Source organism: Rhododendron vialii, chromosome 13a (genome assembly GCF_030253575.1).
Source record: "Rhododendron vialii isolate Sample 1 chromosome 13a, ASM3025357v1".
Classification (NCBI taxonomy): Eukaryota; Viridiplantae; Streptophyta; class Magnoliopsida; order Ericales; family Ericaceae; genus Rhododendron; species Rhododendron vialii.
In genome coordinates, this window is record NC_080569.1 from 6,479,806 (window position 1) to 6,497,798 (window position 17,993).

General features: G+C 37.0%; 1 protein-coding gene and 1 pseudogene across 1 annotated transcript; both read right to left on the reverse strand.

Annotated features, from left to right (window-relative positions):
* Positions 1–237: 237 nt before the first annotated feature.
* Positions 238–6,339, reverse strand: LOC131313817 (tryptophan N-monooxygenase CYP79A68-like; annotated as a pseudogene).
* A 3,996-nt stretch (positions 6,340–10,335) lies between these two features.
* LOC131314208 (isoleucine N-monooxygenase 2-like) lies at positions 10,336–14,140 on the reverse strand. The gene is made up of 3 exons (XM_058342713.1): positions 13,040–14,140; positions 10,714–11,357; positions 10,336–10,497 (listed from the first exon to the last, which is right to left on the reverse strand). Exons 1-2 carry the CDS (start codon positions 14,102–14,104, stop codon positions 10,725–10,727), a joined length of 1,698 nt encoding a protein of 565 aa, XP_058198696.1. The 5' UTR covers positions 14,105–14,140; the 3' UTR covers positions 10,336–10,497; positions 10,714–10,724.
* Between the last annotated feature and the right edge of the window lie 3,853 nt (positions 14,141–17,993).

Here is a 17,993-nt window from a genome sequence, read left to right on the forward strand (position 1 = left end):
TAGTTTGATCCGTGAAAATCCCAACTTCCGGTTGCCCCGAAAAGGGGAAAAGGGATAGTATTGTCTTTTTTGTGCCTACCTCTAGTTTTGAGCATACCACATTTCGATCAGTTAGTGTTCGTAAGAAGAAAATAGCATAATCAAAGCAAATAATATCAATATGTACAACTATTAATTACCAATATATACACACACACACATATTTGTATGAACCACCTCATTATACCCATGAAAGTTTCAGAGTTGATGGTACAAGATTTCAGCCAATCGTGGTTGTGCTTTCGCAAGGAGTGGTTCTGCGAGAAATAGGTCTTTCGCAGACTCGTTCAAGTTAATCTTCGACACGGTTGGTGGCACCTCCCAAGAAAACCCCTGCAAGAGCCAAGCTATGAGCATGGCTGTCATTGTGGACCCCAAAGTGACCCCTGGGCAACCACGCTTAAATGACAACATTTTCAAGTTGGGGTCCGTTAGTGTTACACCGGAGCCGTCTCTCTTGAGGTTGCGCTCTGGTTTGAATTGGAGAGGTTCATCACAAACTCTTGGGTTGTGCCCGAGCCCAGGGCGACTCAGCAAAATATGGCTACCTTCGGGGATGAAGTAGCCAGCGACAGTGGCATTGGCCGTGGAGACATGGGGGACGTTAAAGGGAGCGATGGGGTGGAGGTGGAATGATTCTCACACATGACTTGATGTAGTTGAGTTGTGAGGGATCGGATTCCTGTACCAGTCTATTCCTCCCCACCACTCTGTCCAGTTCCTTTGTGACTCTTTCAAGCAGTGCCGGTTGATTTATCATCTTGGCAAGTGCCCACTCCACTGCATTTGAAGGGTTGTCTACCGTTGCTATCATCAACTCCTGAGAGTATGAGAGTGATAATGTGTTAGAGTATATATATGCATCTACAGTCACATAACTTTCAGATTTCCTACCTATATATATTGCATGAAGGGTCCCTCTCTCAGTCTTAATTAATTTCCGTCTTCAAAGGGAACAATCGATATGCATGCTACTATATATAACCATTCAATTGAGCCGAAATACCCATTTTCCATTTTGTTGCATTTCATGTTTTCATCTCCTACGTCTATCACATAACTTCTCTTCCACAATGGGACCAGATCCGCTAAACGCCTATGGGTTGCATGTCGTAAAGTAATAACTTTAATTAGTTTTTTTTTTTTTTGAAACGGAATACCTTTAAATAGTTACTTTCATTTTCAAAAATATATCGTATAGTGCAACGATATTCCTCTTGTTTATTTCGCAATGAAAATATGGACTTATGTTCTTCTTTCAAGATTCACATGATCACAAAAACTTTGAAATAAAAAGAGCTCTATAAGCGTTAATACATCTTAATTTGAATTCATGAGTTTCAAACTTGAATTCGGAATAAGAATCGGTGTTCAGACCCCAGCCTAATTACATGACCCTTTAAAAGGAAATAGTTCAAAAAAAAAAAAGACTAAAAATTATGGAACAAATGATGTAATAAACTGCGTGTGTCATGCATTTGGGTATAGAATGAGGCTTTTTGACCTTTTTGGTCTCCAAAGTATTTTCGCCATGCCATTTTGGTCCTCAATATTTCAATTGCTAACATTGCATCCCCAAAGTATTAATTTTGTGTTTAAATGGTCCCTGCGGCTGACGCCGTTCCTTCCCTCCGTCAAAAACCAAGGGCAAAGTTGGTATTCACCTAAAAAACGGTGTCGTTTGATTGGAAACGGCTTTTTTGGTCCCCAAAGTATTTCCGCCATGCCAATTTGGTCCCCAAAGTATTTCCGTCATGCCAATTTGGTCCCCAATATTTCAATTGCCAACATTGCATCTCCAAAGTATCAATTTTGTGTTTAAATGCTCCCTGCGGCTCACGCCATTCTTTCCCTCCGTCAAAACCAAGGGCAAGGTTGGTATTTTACCTCAAAACGGTGTCGTTTTGTTGGAAACATATATTTTTCTTATTCATAATTCTCTTAGGGTTCTCATTGAAAACTTTAAAGTCAAAAAAATAATTATGACTCTTTAGGATAAAATGATCAAAAAATTAAGATCTTCGCACAAGTTCAAACAGATTGAAAATTTGAACACTTAATTTTTTTTACCATATTTTTTAATATATAAACAACCTCAAAAAATCAAGTGTTTCAATTTTCAACCCGTTTGAACCGGTGCGAAATTTTAATTTTCTGATCATTTTATTCTAGAGGGTCATAAAAACCAAAACCTCGGAACCCAGAGGACTAAATTGACGGAGGGAAAGAACGACGTGAGCCGCAGGGAGCATTTAAACACAAAATTGATACTTTGGAGATGAAATGTTGGCAATTTGAATATTGGGGACCAAATTGGCATGACGAAAATATTTTGGGGACCAAATTGGCATGGCGTAAATACTTTGGGGACCAAAAAAGTCAAAAAGCCATTTCCAACCAAACGACACCGTTTTGAGGTGAAATACCAACTTTGCCCTTGGTTTTGACGGAGGGAATGAACGGCGTGAGCCCTAGGGACCATTTAAATACAAAATTGATACTTTGGGGATGCAATGTTAGCAATTGAAATATTGGGGACCAAAGTGGCACAGCGAAAATATTTTGGGGACCAAAAAAGTCAAAAAGCCTATAGAATGTATATACACCCGGGTCGACTGATTCCAAAAAGCGAGTTTTTTTGGTCATAATATTCGAAGACTTTTAATTATTTTAAGCAAATTACTAATCATTTTACCAAATACTAATTGCTTACAACATAGAAACGAATTTTCAAATGCTACCATGTTTTGGATTCTGTAAAGTGTGTTCAAATTACCATAAATTATTAGGATCAAGCTCTTTATGTGGAAACCAAATTGTACTTTATAGGCTCTAACGTTAACGTACAAAATATTTAATTTCCTTTGAAGACAAGTATGTACGTGCATCAATTGTATTGAAACCTCATGTGGAGAAAAAAAAAATTAATTAATTTTTTAACGATGATACTCTCTCGTGACTTGATCAAATATCTAGAAACATGGGGAAAGGAAATTCGAAGCATAAGTCGGCTGCGAAAATGTTGGGCATTCCTAAATCTAAGAAGAAAGTGGGAAGAAAGAAGAAAAAATGCGTTATGTTTAGATCTGCTATTGCTGCTGTGGCCTTATTCGCATTTTCCAGAGACACTAACAGGTCACATCTTGATGATGCAAAGGCTGCTCGGTCTATTGACAAAATCTTGGGCGAAGATTATTTGGGTGACGATGAGGAAGTTTTAAGTAATCTCATGATTGATCATTAGTCATCTCAGGGTGGTTGGGTCTTGGGTGCGTTTGTCTCTTTTTGGTGTTTTTGGCCGGGTTGACTTCTTGCCATCCATGGGTGGTTATTTTCCCTTCTAGTACCTAGCGGCATGGCATATGATTGTTGGAGTTCTCATTACTCTGCTTTGATGCCTCATGTTATGGAATCCTTTTAATATTTGTAATCTGTTTTCAAATATTAATAAATTTTCTTTGCTGTTCAAAAAAAAAAAAAAGTATCCAGTAACATGAAAATTGAAAAGTAAAACAATCGCATGGCAGGGGGCGTGCATGCCACGTGCTATATATGTGCTAGCTTAAACAGTACTCCAATTATACTGCGCTGAACGTTATAATATTACTTTGTTATTGTTGCACTACACTAAAAGTAGTACAAGCTTAAATGTATAATTCAGTTACTACTCTAAACATTGTGCCTAAAGATTCTTTTAGCCATACTACACTAAACATTGTACGAGGGTTAATCTTTACTTTACTTGTACTACAGGAATTGGTGTACGAGCAATTAATGTGGTTTTAGTCGCAAGTCTATATAAACCTGCCTCCTATCGTAGTGAATGAGGCAAATACTTTGTGTGTGTGCCAGAGATTGAGAGAAATCTTACAACTAGTTGGGCTTTGATCTCATTTGGTGAGAGCAAGGGGCTACCATCTTTATATTTGAGCCCAATGAGGATGTCGAGGAAGTCATCTTGCTCAATTCTTGTACCCTCTGTCCACTGTCTTATCCTCTCGTCGATCTCAGGATCCTGATACTTGGCCATGCTTACAGTGGCCGTCCTGATGATCTTCTCATGACCATCCAAATCAAGACGGCGACGCAAGCATGGAAGATAATCAGACACACAGAAGGAGTAGAGATATGCAAGAATTTTGAACAATGCTCTCACGTGCTCTTCTACCTCTACCCCTGGCCCTCCATCCGCCCTTCCATTCCCGAAAAACCTCTTCCTCAAAACCATCTTCCTTATCACATTCCCACAATAATGTTGGGCTGCGACTCTCACATTCACCACACCCCCGGTAGTCGAGTCCATGGACTGATTATACGCAAACCCAAAAAGGTGGTCAGCTTCCTCGGTTCGTTTGCCCTGGAGCCACCGATGCCTGTGTGCTGAGAGAACTTCGGAAGCGAGGACTCTCTCCTCATTTTCTTCAATTGTTCTCCTACCGGGCTTAAGGCCGTTGTTAGATATCCTCTGCTCGTGATGTCTGCCGATAAGACATCCGGTCTAGTGGAGAAAACAGCGTCATGCCTTTTCAGGAAGTCGACGGCAATTTCAGGGGAGGTGACGGGGATGACGTGGACATTCCCTAGACGGATGCAAATGATTTCAGCATTTATGTCCTCCATCATTTTGTGTATCCAGCGGGATGCGGGCTTCTTTGTGAGAAGTAGTCCTGGGAGACTTCTGACAATGGGCCATTGTTTGGGGCCTGGCAGAAGCGCAAGGGGTGTCGCTCGTCTCTTCCAAAGGATAAAGAGAAGCGAAGCCGCAAGAAGGAGAGTTGAGTAAAAGCTCAAGAGAAATGGTGAAATGCCTTCGCTGGTTGGCATTTCGAGTGTTGTGGAAGCACTGGCAGAGTTTGCAGTGCATAGAGGATTGAAGAAAGCCATTGCCATGCAAAGGAGAAGAAGAAAAGTGGAGCAAGAGCTCGAGAAATTTTGTATCTAATGGAAAAGTTCGCCATTTTGAGTAAGTGAAGATTTAAGTTTTTGTAGTACTGAAGTGAAGATTTAAGTTTCTGTTGCCTTTTTATAAAGATTTTCCACAGCCCAATGGCAATGTGCATGCATGCATTCACGGCCAAAACACATACGTGGCTTGCTCGTTGGTAGTTGGGTCCGTTGACCTTCATTTGTTTGTAGTAATCAATTCGTCCCGATTTGTTCGTTCAATTTTGAGTTTCTAATTTATTAAGAGAACTAAATCTAATTTATTGATTTAAAAATTTATATAATCTCGTCTATTGATTTTGAAATTGAACAGTCAATTTGGGACATGTACAAATCAAAAAGGAGACAAACAAATTAGAACGGAAGGAGTGTTAAATTCCGGAAAATCGTTTTTCGTCCCAGCATACGTTTGTTCTATTCCATCACGCCATGACACCTCTGGTCCTCCTCCCGTGTGTGGTAGGCGTAAGATAATAAGATACATATTATTTTCCTTTTTGATTTGTAAAATCGATATATCATTATCTTTTTTATTTGCAAACAGGCGAATTGATTTGCTATTCACAACTTCTCTTTACACTACAACCAACCAAATTACTTCCTCCGTTCCCTTTTGACAGTCTATTTTTGAATTTCGTGTAGTTTTCTAATTGCTTATATCTTTCAATCTATAAAGATTTTTATAATAATTAAAAACTTTGTATTGTAGAACTAATCAAAAATTATCAAACAAGATTCATATTACATATTTTTCAAAATCCGCATTGAAAAATATAAGCAGTAGACATAAAAGAGACAAAAGAAATAACGGACAACCAAAATGAGACGGAGGAAGTAATTTATCTTCGGCGGAGTGCACGGCTTTAGTGGTGGCAATAACAGAGATCAGAAAATTATACAAGTAATTAGCCTCGTTCTATGGAGGTTTTTTTTTTTGCTCGGCAAACGAAATTTTATTGCAAACTCGAAGGGGTACATCGAGGGCTCAATCACAGTAAGTAAACAGACTTACGCGATAAAGCAGAAAACAGGAAATAAAAGAGAACACCTGACTTCGGCCTCCAACAGAACATTGAACGACAAGAACCTCACCTAAACACAAAGCACTCTTCACAGTTTTAACAACCTAATTTCATCCAAAAAAACCTTAAATTCCTCCACTGTATACACCTTAATATCGAACTTGGTCTTTACCTACATAGCAACTCTAGTCTTTACCTTGTCAACCACGACCTCAGTTGTCACCATTGTATTGTTAAACACATGCTCATTTCGCACCAACCATAACGACCACAACGTTGCAAAGAAGGAAGTTTCCCAAAGGCTTTTCTCCAAATTTCGGAATTTAGAGTCCATCCACCACCTTAGATGGGCATTTAGAGAATCGGGACAAACCCATTGAACATGCCACCATTCTAAAATTTGAGACCAAACAGTCCATGAAAATTGACAGTGCAAAAACAGGTGTTGTGGAGTTTCCATGAGCAACGAACAAAGGGGGCAAGAAGAGGACTTTCCCTCTTAGATCATATTTCTGCCCACAAGCACCAACCTCGTAGCCACCTTGACTTAATGGTACTCAATTTTCATTCTCGATTTCTTGATATAAGTTGAGAATAGTTTTTTCCTGTTTTTTTTTATTTATTTATCAAAGCTTGGAGTAGTTGACTCCGTATAAGATATAAACCACCCTGCATTAGAAAGTCTATAACACTAATCTTTTACTAGTCTTATAATACTATAAGTATCATTACATGTAAATAAATAAATAAATAAATATATATAAATAAATAAATAAATAAATAAATAAATATATATATATATATATATATATATATATATATATATATAGACACACACAAATATACGAAATATACACACATATGCGCGCAACACGTGATTCTTGTGCACAATACATTTATTTAATCATAATATTTCCCGGTTCAAGAACGTAAAAAAGAGAGAGAACAAAGCCAAGTGACGGTACGGGATGGACTAAAAAATTGGATAAATATGGCTAAATTATGACAACAAAATTTTTAATTATACTTCTAATAAAATCAATTGTGCAGTTCAAAGTTGCTAGAGTGTGAAAAGTCATGTACATACCTAAGTAAATTCAGACTACCAATTTAAGGTTTCGATTTCCTAGAGTTTTAACGAGCCACACCCACCTATGTAAAATAGACTACCAATTTGAAGTTCTACAAATTTTACTCAAATGACCGTATCATTTGATTTGAAATCTTGTTCTAGCTAGAGTACACATACACACCATATGTGTAATTCTGATTAGTGATTCGTCTTGATGAAATGAATATAAAAATTATGAAAAAATAGACTGAAGTTGAAACAGCAAGTTATTCTTAAAATATTTGTTACAAGTTTCTGAAAAAAATTTAACTCAATTCTATATCGGTTAGGGATGTTTCGTAATTCATAGAGCACCCTACAAACTCTGAAATATCTTACGAATTTTGAAACAGTCCTGGCCTTATCAATATTGGATTGTGCTAATTTTTTTCAAGAATCAGTTTTTTTTTTAAAGAATAACATGCGGTTTGAATAATCTTTGTAGGACCCGTAATGGGTCTCACAAAATCATAAAAATTATTTTTTTTTTGCCCATTTAATGTGTACCAAACATGGCACCGTTTTGGTGCAAGAAATTCCATCATTTTATGCCATGTTTGGAACCCATTAAATGGTCAAGAAATTAATGATTTTTTTTAAATTTTTGTGTGGTTTATTATGGATCCTACAAAGATGATTCAAATCTTAAGTTATTCTTAAATTTTTTTTTATGAGTTTCTGTAAAAAATAACTCATAAAAATTAGGGAAATTTTTATAAATGGTCCCTCTAGTTTGCATGAATTTTCATTTTCGTCCTTCCAGTATCAATTGTGTTACTTTTAGTCCTATAATTTGCATTCTGTCTCAATTTCGTCCCTCTCACTTACGGCGTTAATGAAACAAACGGAATTGGAGGACAAAATTGTCATTTCTCCTCACAGATGGACTAAATTGAGATTTCATGCAAACTAGAGAGACTATTTCTATAATTTTGTTTTTTACTTTTGTTTTTGTAAATAAATTTAAAATACATCATATATAATATATTTCTCATCTCATTTTATATTGAATAATAAAAAATATGTTGAAATTTTGTAAAGTTTTTATTATATACATCACAAACAATATGAGAAAATTCGAAAAACAACCCTTATGTTAATTGTCTTGGTCTTGTATTTTTTTTTTTCAATTGAATTTTCACTATCATTATTTTTTTTGTCACATGATTAAAAAGAAAAAGTTGTTCAGTAGTATTTAGAAATCTTGCAATTGTGTTTAATTAAGCAATAAAACACTATTAAATATTAAAAGATCAAATACATTAAAATATGGGTATAAGTGTATTTATTTTGGGACTTACTCATAAGATCACTCATATAACAAATAAACGCGGATTTTAAACATTTTTTTATTGGGTGAAAAAATAAGAAGAATATAAGAACATGATACAAAGACATTAGCTAAGGGGTTGATTTGTGCATTTTCTAATATTTTTGTAATGTGTAATGAAATATAAATTTTTCAATATAGTTTGATTACCCAATAAAAAATAATTCCGTTGTCAAATACATTACTTATGGTTAAAATTTTAAAAATAATCCCTCTGGTTTGCATAAAATTTCAATTTGGTCCCTCTGTGAGAGAAAATGACAATTTTGCCCTTCAATTCCGTTTGTTTCATGGACGGCGTCAGGGAGAAGGACGAAATTGAGATGGAATAAAAACTATAGGGTTAAAATTGATACAATTAATAGTAGAGGGACGAAAATGAAAACTCATGCAAACTAGAGGGACCATTTTTAAAAATTTCCCTAAAAATTATTAGCACAATCCGATATCAATAAAGGCTATTTCAGAATTCGTAAGGTGTTTTAAACTTCGTTGCCTCTAACTGATATCGGATTGAGCTAATTTTTTTAAAAACACATAAAGAAATATTTTAAGAATAACTTCTGGTTTGAATTATCTTTGTAGGACCCGTAATGAGCTTCAAATCACAAGGTGTGGCCTAAAGCCGGGTTGTGAATGCATGCATTTGAAAATTGTGTTTGGGCCACCTGTAACGATTTGATTACATATTTGGGCACACCCTGTGAATGCATGCACCTTCTGTGTTTGGCTGTAAATGCATGCATTTGAAAATTCGTTTGCCATTGCCATGCATGCACCTTGTGATTGGTGTGGCCTAAAGCCGGGTTGTGCCCTAAATACGTTCCTAAATTGTCTTTTAGGGTGATGAGAAGTTCGGGGATTTTTGAAAACGAGAGAAAAATTGTTGTAACTCTTGAGAGAGCTTGAGAGAGAACTTGTAAGATTTTTTCATCAATCAATAGTGAACTGGTGTGGCTACCGAGGAGTAGGCAAGTTGCTGAACCTCGTATATCTTGTATTTTGCTGTCTTTTCTTGCTTTTGATTTCTCTTGCGTATTTATTCTGTGATTCATAGCAGTCCTAAAATAAAAGGGTTGCCAGGGTCGAATCCACAGAGACAGTGATGTGTGCTGATTAAAAACTCGGGTTGTTACTGATTAAACTAGCTCTTAGGTAGCCACCCCTTGTATTTGGTGTTGAGATTTAACTAAACTTACAGAATTATTTGATTTTTTCAAATAATTAAAAAGAGGTACGGTCGTTGGGTTCATAGCACTCGCAACTAGTTCCAGACTTATTTGCTCTGTTTGGTGTTCTTAAAAACATTTGATTTTAGAGAGAAAAAGCTACCCTGAAAGATGCGAACCTTTTTGGTCGCCGTTTACCCATGCGCAGTAAAGAATGAGTTTTGGATCCCATTCTCCCGTTCACATAGATTTCGACGATACCTGGATTCGTCTAACAGACGTACTTTATTAACCTAAAATTGCTTTTCATTATTGTTTCGAAATAGGAGCAGAATGCATAAAAATCTCACCACGGTATGCTAATCACTCCGCGACCCTACCCATATGATTAATCACTCTAATAAGCAAGAAACAAAAGAAATCCTTGTTTGAAACATGCTTCTATTACGCGAAATAAAAAAATAAATAAGAAATATCAACTAATCAAATACCAACAAACAAGTTTTATTAAGAACAAAAATTAAAACGAGTTATCGAAATTCGAGTAATTGAGCAAAACTTAAAATAACTTGAAAAAAAAAAAACTTAACAATATTCGGAACAATATCTAGGCAGCCACGTTCTTCGTTCACTGTTTTTCGTCGTAGACTTTGCGTCGAAACTGTTGTTCGCGACTTTTCGTTGAAAACCCAATTCCCCAAATTTCCAAGCTGCTATTCTGGTCCTTATATAGGGTAAACATACTTTAATTACACAAAGCTCCCTTGGGCTATGTATAATAACGACTCACAAGATCGACATTAAAGTACTTTGCACTTTTAACCCCAAACTTTCTTGTACTTCTGTTCTTATCCAAATTTCTTGAAAATAAGCTCAAGCAACCTATAAACACAAAAGAACAGAAATAAATATTAATTAGCCAAAATGAATGACTAATAAATGTAGTTTAGAGCGCCAAAATATGTATATTTTGGCACTTATCAATCAGTTAGAGTTCTTAAGAAGACAATAGCATGATCAAAGCAAATAATATTAACATGTACAACTATTAATTACCAAAAAAAAATTAAATATATATGTACAACTATCTTATTATACCCATGAAAGTTTCAGAGTTGATGGTACAAAGTTTCAGCCAACCGTGGCCGTGCTTTTGCAAGGAGTGGTTTTGCGAGAAATAGGTCCTTCGCAGACTCCTTCAAGTCGATCTTTGACACGGTTGGTGGCACCTCCCAAGAAAACCCCTGCAAAAGCCTAGCCATGAGCATGACAGTCATTGTGGACCCCAAAGTGACCCCTGGGCAACCACGCCTCCCAATGCTAAATGATAAAATTTTCAAGTCGGAGTCCGTTAGCATTACACCGGAGCCGTCTCTCTTGAGGTGGCGCTCTGGTTTGAACTGGAAAGGTTCATCCCAAACTTTTGGGTTGCGCCCGAGCCCAGGGCGACTCAGCAAAACATGGCTACCTTTGGGGATGAAGTAGCCAGCGACAGTGGCATCGGTCGTGGAGATATGCGGGACATTAAAGGGAGCGATGGGGTGGAGGCGGAACGATTCTCTCACACATGATTTGACATAGTTGAGTTGTGAGAGATCGGATTCCTGGACCAGTCTATTTCTCCCCACCACTCTGTCCAGTTCCTCCGTGGCTCTTTCAAGCAGTGCCGGTTGATTTATCATCTCGGCAAGTGCCCACTCCACTGCGTTTGAAGGGTTGTCCACTGTCTCTATCATCAACTCCTGAGTGTATGAGAGTGATAATGTGTTAAGAGTATATATATGCATCTACAGTCACATAACTTTCAGATTTCCTACCTATATTGCACGAAGGGTCCCTCTCTTAGTCTTAATAAATTTCCTTCTTCAAAGGGAACGATCGATATGCATGCAACTATATATAACCATTCAATTGAGTCGAAACACCCATTTTACATTTCATCGCCTATATATGTCTGTTCACATAATTACTTCTCTTCCAAAATGGCACAAGATCAGCTACTAAACGCCTAGGGGTTGCATTTCGTAAAGTAAAACCTTTAATTAGTTACTTTCATTTTTCAAAATATGTCGTAGAGTGCAACGATATTCTTGTTGTTCTTCTTATATATCTAGATTCAAACATTGAAATCAAAAGAGCTCTATAAGCATTAATACATCTCAATTTGAATACATGAGTTTCAAACTTGAATTTGGAATCAGAATCAGTATTCAGACCCAGCCTAATTACTTGATGATCCTTTAAAATCAAAAAGTTCTAAAAAAAGTAGACAAAATATATTGAACAAATGGCGTAATAAATTGCACGCACGTGTCCCTTTAAACCATATCTATCATATTAACAATTGGTGCAATGAAAATGTAATCTCTAAAACTTTGGATGCAACTGTAACACCATTGTCATCATGTTGACGTGGTGTCATTTCATTAGCCATTAATATCTCGTGCAAGTGGCGGCATCTAAAGTCATTTAATCAACATATGCAAAAATAACTTTAATGAAGTGTGAACCAAACTAGGTACTACAACTTGGTGAATCATTGAACTTTAAAAAATCATTTAGATGACACAAATGTTAAGTGTGTTCAAATGAAGAAACCATAAATTATTAGGATCAAGCTCTTAAGGTGGAAAACACATCGTACTTCACAGGTTTTAACGTACAAAATATACACCTAGCAAAAAAACGTACAAAATATTTAATTTCCTTCGAGGACAAGTATGTACGTGCATCAATTGTATTGAAACCTCACGTGGAGTCCAAATTTTTTTTTTTTAACGATGTTCGTGACTTAATTTGAGTATCTAGTAACATGAAAATTGAAGAGTGAAACAATTGCATGCCACAGGGATAATTTACGATCAGAGTAGGTTAATAGATAACGTGACATTTTTTTCTAGTCACGCCACGTGCATGCCACGTGCTATATATGTACTAGTTTAAACAGTACTCCGATTATACTGCATGCGCTGAACGTTATACTTATTCTTTATTGCTGTTGTACTACGCTAAAAGTTAATACAAGCTTAAATGTATATTTAGTTACTACTCTAAAAATTTTGCAAGCCTAAAGATTCTTTCAGCCATACTACACTAAACATTTTACGAGCGTTAATCTAATCTTTAGTTGTACTACACAAATTGTTTTACGAGCAATGTGGCTTTAATTGTACGTTGTAAGTCTATAAAAATCTACCTCCTAGTATCATAGTGAGTGATCGATGAGTGGTGAAAGTGAGGTTTCTAGAGTGTAAGGTAGGGCTTTTTGATATATATATCTGTGCGTGCGTGCGTGCGGGGGGTGGTTGGTTGGTGGCGGCAAATACTCTGAGTGTGTGTCTAAGAGAGAGAGGTTGGAGGGAGGAGGAGGGGGCAAATGAGGCATATACTCTGTGTTTATGCCAGAGAGAGAGAGAAATCTTACAACTATTTGGGCTTTGATCTCATCTGGTGAGAGCAAGTGGCTACCATCTTTCTTTTTGAGCCCAATGAGGACGTCGAGCAAGTCATCTTGCTCAGTTCTGGTACCCTCTGTCCATTGTGTGATTCTCTCATCGATCTCAGGATCTTGATACTTAGCCACGCTTGCAATGGCCGTCCTGATGATCTTCTCATGACCGTCCAAATCAAGACGGCGACGCAGGCATGGGAGATAATCAGACACACAGAAGGAGTAGAGGTATGCAAGAATTGTGAACAAGGCACTCACGTGCTCTTCTTCCTCTACCCCTGGGCCTCCATCCGCCCTTCCGTTCCCGAAAAACCTCTTTCCGAAAACCATCTTCCTTGTCACATTCCCACAATAATGTTGGGCTGCGACTCTCACATTCACGACACCCCCGTTAGTCGAGTCCATGGACTGATTATACACGAACCCAACGAGGTGGTTAGCTTCCGTGGTTCGTTTGCCCTCGAGCCACCGATGCCTTTGTGCTGAGAGAACTTCGGAAGTGAGGACTCTCCTCATTTTCTTCCATTGTTCTCCACCCGGGGTTAAGGCCGTTGTTAGATATCCTCTGCTTGTGATGTCTGCCGATAAGACATCCGGTCTAGTGGAGAAAACAGCGTCATGCCTTTTCAGGAAGTCGACGGCAATTTCAGGGGAGGTGACGGAGATGACGTGGACACCCCATAGATTGATACAAATGATTTCGGCATTCATGTCCTCCATCATTTTGTGTATCGAGCGGAATGCGGGCTTCTTTGTGAAGAGTAATCCTGGGAGACTTCCGACAATGGGCCATGGTTTTGGGCCTGGCGGAAGCGGAAGGGTCGTTGCTCGTCTCTTCCAAAGGATAATGAGAAGCGAAACCGCAAGAAGGAGAGTTGAGCAAAAGCTCAAGAGAAATGGTGAAATGCCTTCGCTGGCTGGCATTTCGAGTGTTGAGGAGGCAATAGCAGGGTTTGCAGTGTGTATAGGATTGAAGAAAGCCATTGCCCGAGTGGAGCAGGTGCTCGAGAAATTTTGTAAGATGTAAAAGTTTGCCATTTTGAGTAAGTGAAGATGTATGTTTTTGCAGTGAAGTGAAGATTTAAGTTTTTGCAGCTAGTGATCAGTGAAGATTTAAGTTTTTGTTGTAATAAATTTGTTTCCTGAGGTGCCTTTTTATAGAGGTTTTCCACAGCCCGATGGCAATGTGCTTGCATGCATTCACGGCAAAAACACATCAATGCAACGTGTGATTCAAACAAATTAAAGATAACTCATTTTCGTTTGAACATGTAGTGTATTTGTTTCATTTTAGTTTCACACAAATCACGTTTTGGAGCATTTGATAGCAGCATGATCCTCATGCATGCTTAAACCATGCCAAAGAGAGCCTAGCTAATTGGTCTTTGGTCTTTTACTATCATGCATGCTTCTTTTGTGACAAATCCTTTGAATTTGTTACAGCTAGCCTAATGTAAACAAGTGACACCGAGGCACTTGGTAATGTGTTGTAAATGATGATTTGAACATTTGTTACTAATTTATTAAATCTAGTAGTAGATGTGAAATTAAAAGTGAGAGGTTAATCTCTCTAATAAATGCATGCTTATCATCTTTTATAACTAATCCTTTTGTTTCCATCCAACCTGCTAATGCTGATAAGTGACACCGAGGCACTGTTTGTATCAACAAAGTGTGCTGCGTTATCACCACCTATCATCTACAACGATTATAGGTTTGCAAGTAGTTTTTTTTTTTTAACATCTAATCTTGCGGGGGGAGTTGCACTTTTTCTCCTGCTGTTTGGGTCTGACCCCATGGGTAAGGAATGCACAACCCGAACTGAAAATTGATTTTTAACCAAAAAAAATGAACCTACACCCGTCTAAACCACATGTTCGATTCTGCCCGAAAACCCTTCGGGTCGGGTCGGGAGTTTTTTGCACACCCCTAAATGTAATGCTCCATTGTCCATTTAATTAATAGTGATTCCACGGCTTAATTAATTTCTAAATTTTCTTATATTTCTATAAATGAAAATGAGTTCTTAGTTTATCTCTGCAATGTTGAGTATTTTAAATCATTTACGAAGATGATATCTCAGTTTCAAGTAAACCGTGGTTCGAAACCGAAACTGAACTATAGTCTAATTGTTTGGATTGATTTGGTTCTATACCTTTTATTGATTCTCCAAATTCATCATCCGTATGTGTTGACTTGATTCTTGGTTTACTACAAAACCAAACCAATCCGGTCCATGCTCACCTATAGTTTGTATCGACAAAGTGTGCCATTATCACCACCTATCATCTACAACGATGATAGGTTTGCAAGTAGTTTATTTTTTTATTTTAACATCTAATCTTGTGGTGATTGGGACTTTGAGCTTGGCTGGGCTAGCCTCCGTGTCAAAGGTAAAAGCTTTAGATCCTCTTTGTTCAAAGTTGCTTTGACTGGGACTTTGAGCTGTTTGGGGAAAACGTTGTGCGCCCAAGTCACAGCTCACGTGTTCCAAGAGCAAAATGATTCATTTCAAACAATTTGATCACAAAATGTTTTGTGAACCCACGAGGTTTGCATGGTAAAATGGGCATAAAAAAGCAATAAGCGATTGTCTTCCATGAAATCGGCTGTTCGAATTCCATGGAGATTGATCAAACATTCGGGTCAGTACTGGTGAGTTTATCCAGTTATTAACTTCAGTGCCCTGCTAGAAGCCTAGAATTAATCAAGGTGTGCGCATGCTGACCTAAATTTCTGGTTATCAAACGGAAAAAAAAATAAAGTTAGACACGTAGGGAGGGTGGGGGGGACCATTTCGATCGATCCCATGTTTTTTTTTTTTTTTTTGATAACCAATCGATGCCCATGTTAATTACCTCTCCCCTTAGGTTGAAAAGAGTAGTTGCCAAGGCCCAGTTTGCTTTGATTGATGATGACATACACCCTACCGTTTTTGGCACCGTTTTAACTAGGGGTGAGCATGATCCGGATTAATTCGGTTTTATAGTAAATTAAGAACCAAATCAATACCTATGGATTATGAATTTGAAGAACCAAATCAAACTACCAAAAACATAGAACCAAACCAATTCAAACCAAAAAAATACGGTTCAGTTTCGGTTATAAACCATAGTTTGATTTGAACTGAATTATATTAAAATCAATTTCCTCCAAATTACCAAAACACACTAACATAAATCTACTAATTAGAATAAAACTAAATATTGCGGTGGATACATAGAAAATTTGTATAAATTATCTTGACATAGAAGGAAAACTAAATATGGCGGTGGATTTAATAGGATCAATAAATTAGGAAAGTAGTTGACTAAGGCTCCCATATTTATTTGGTGAACCATAATTAAATTATTTATATAATATGTATATATATGTATTATACGATTCCGATCGGTTCGGAACTGTTAAGGAAATAGAATCTCACATTGCTTGAGAGTGGAATGGGTGATCACTTAATAACATCTGGGACCTCTCCACTCATTGCCAATTGACTTTGAGATAAATATAAAGTTTCTACAGGAACCATAGCTGCGAACGTGAATCCAGAAGCTAAACTATATAATGCGGTTTCTAATTTTTTCAAACCATGGCCAAACCATACTACTTGAAAACCGAACCAAATTAACCTCTCAGTTTGAATTGGTTTGGACTGGATTCGCGGTTTGACGGAGAAATATAAACCGAACCAATCAAACCGTGCCACCCCATTTCAAAAATATAAACCAAAAAGAATAAAAAAATTGCAGAGAAACATGTCAAATAAAAGATATGAGAATTTTGATCAAACAAAACTTTGGCAGAGTTGGTTAATAAGCGTGCTGCCATATCTTGGACCTCGATCACGAGAGTTTGATTCCGGTCGGTGGCAATTTTTCTCCTTCTTTGCAAAATTATCAGCGCCCTCTGCCTCTCTCATTGTTAATATTTTGCAATTTTTACATTATTTATATACAAGGTATTAGTTTTTTTCTTTTCATACTCGTAAATACCTAGTCGAAGCACATTACTCTAAAGAAAAAATTATGCATTCGAAAGAAACAAGTTTCGAATGACTAAATTGAAAAGTTTCAGGAGTGCCAGAGGCAGTGGGAAATCCCTCTTTCACTCTAAATGTTAAAAAAGGGGTAATACGTAACTTATTCTTACAAATATGAAAATTAACATTTTCGTGAATTTATTTTATATGCCCATTCACACACACCAATATTCATAAAGAAACATGCAGTAAAAATTGTATTAAATTTGGGAAAAAATTTAATATTCAAATGGGTCATGTACCTATCCAATTAGTGAAAAATACCTTGAGGGAGTTTATGCAATTTAGAGAATGATCAGTTCAGATTGAGAAAAATTAGTATCGTAATATTTCACACACAAAAGAAACCACGACAAAACCTAATTTTATGACTTTCTACAATTAATTTTCTTCCGCATATTTTTGTCACATAACATGTAACTAAATTTCATTAAACGGTGCCACCCTCGCGGTCGGATCCTGGCTCCGTCCCTGCCCTTAGGCACGAGAAATCCGCTAGTACTATATAATTAGAGTAAGATGTTGAACTAAATATAATATGGTTTGTGATTTTTTTTAACAAAAAATACATCTCATGTGTCTAAATTCGGATATCAAAATCGGCATTTAGAAAAATAAAAGATTCAGAATAATTTATTTTCACGTGCACCCCATATAATTAAGTGAGGTTAATCTCTAATAAATGCATGTTTATCATATTTTTTAACTAGTCCTTTTGTTTTCCATCTCGCCCTAATACTGACAAGTGACACCGAAGCATGCACCTGGTAATTAAGGTGTAATTAACGATTTCAAAAGTTGTTACAGATGAGTTAATGCACGTAAATTTTAAAAGAGAGAAACTTATTCACGGAGTTAATGCACGTAAATTTAAAAACGGAACTTGCACAA

What these genes read in the sequence shown, in the direction of transcription:
- LOC131314208 (XM_058342713.1), bottom strand. Translation starts at nt 14,104, where the DNA reads ATGGCAAACTTTTACATCTTACAAAATTTCTCGAGCACCTGCTCCACT. An exon ending in AGATCAAAGCCCAAATAGTT is followed by an intron (nt 11,358 to 13,039) that starts GTAAGATTTCTC and finishes TCATACACTCAG; the next exon opens with GAGTTGATGATAGAGACAGT.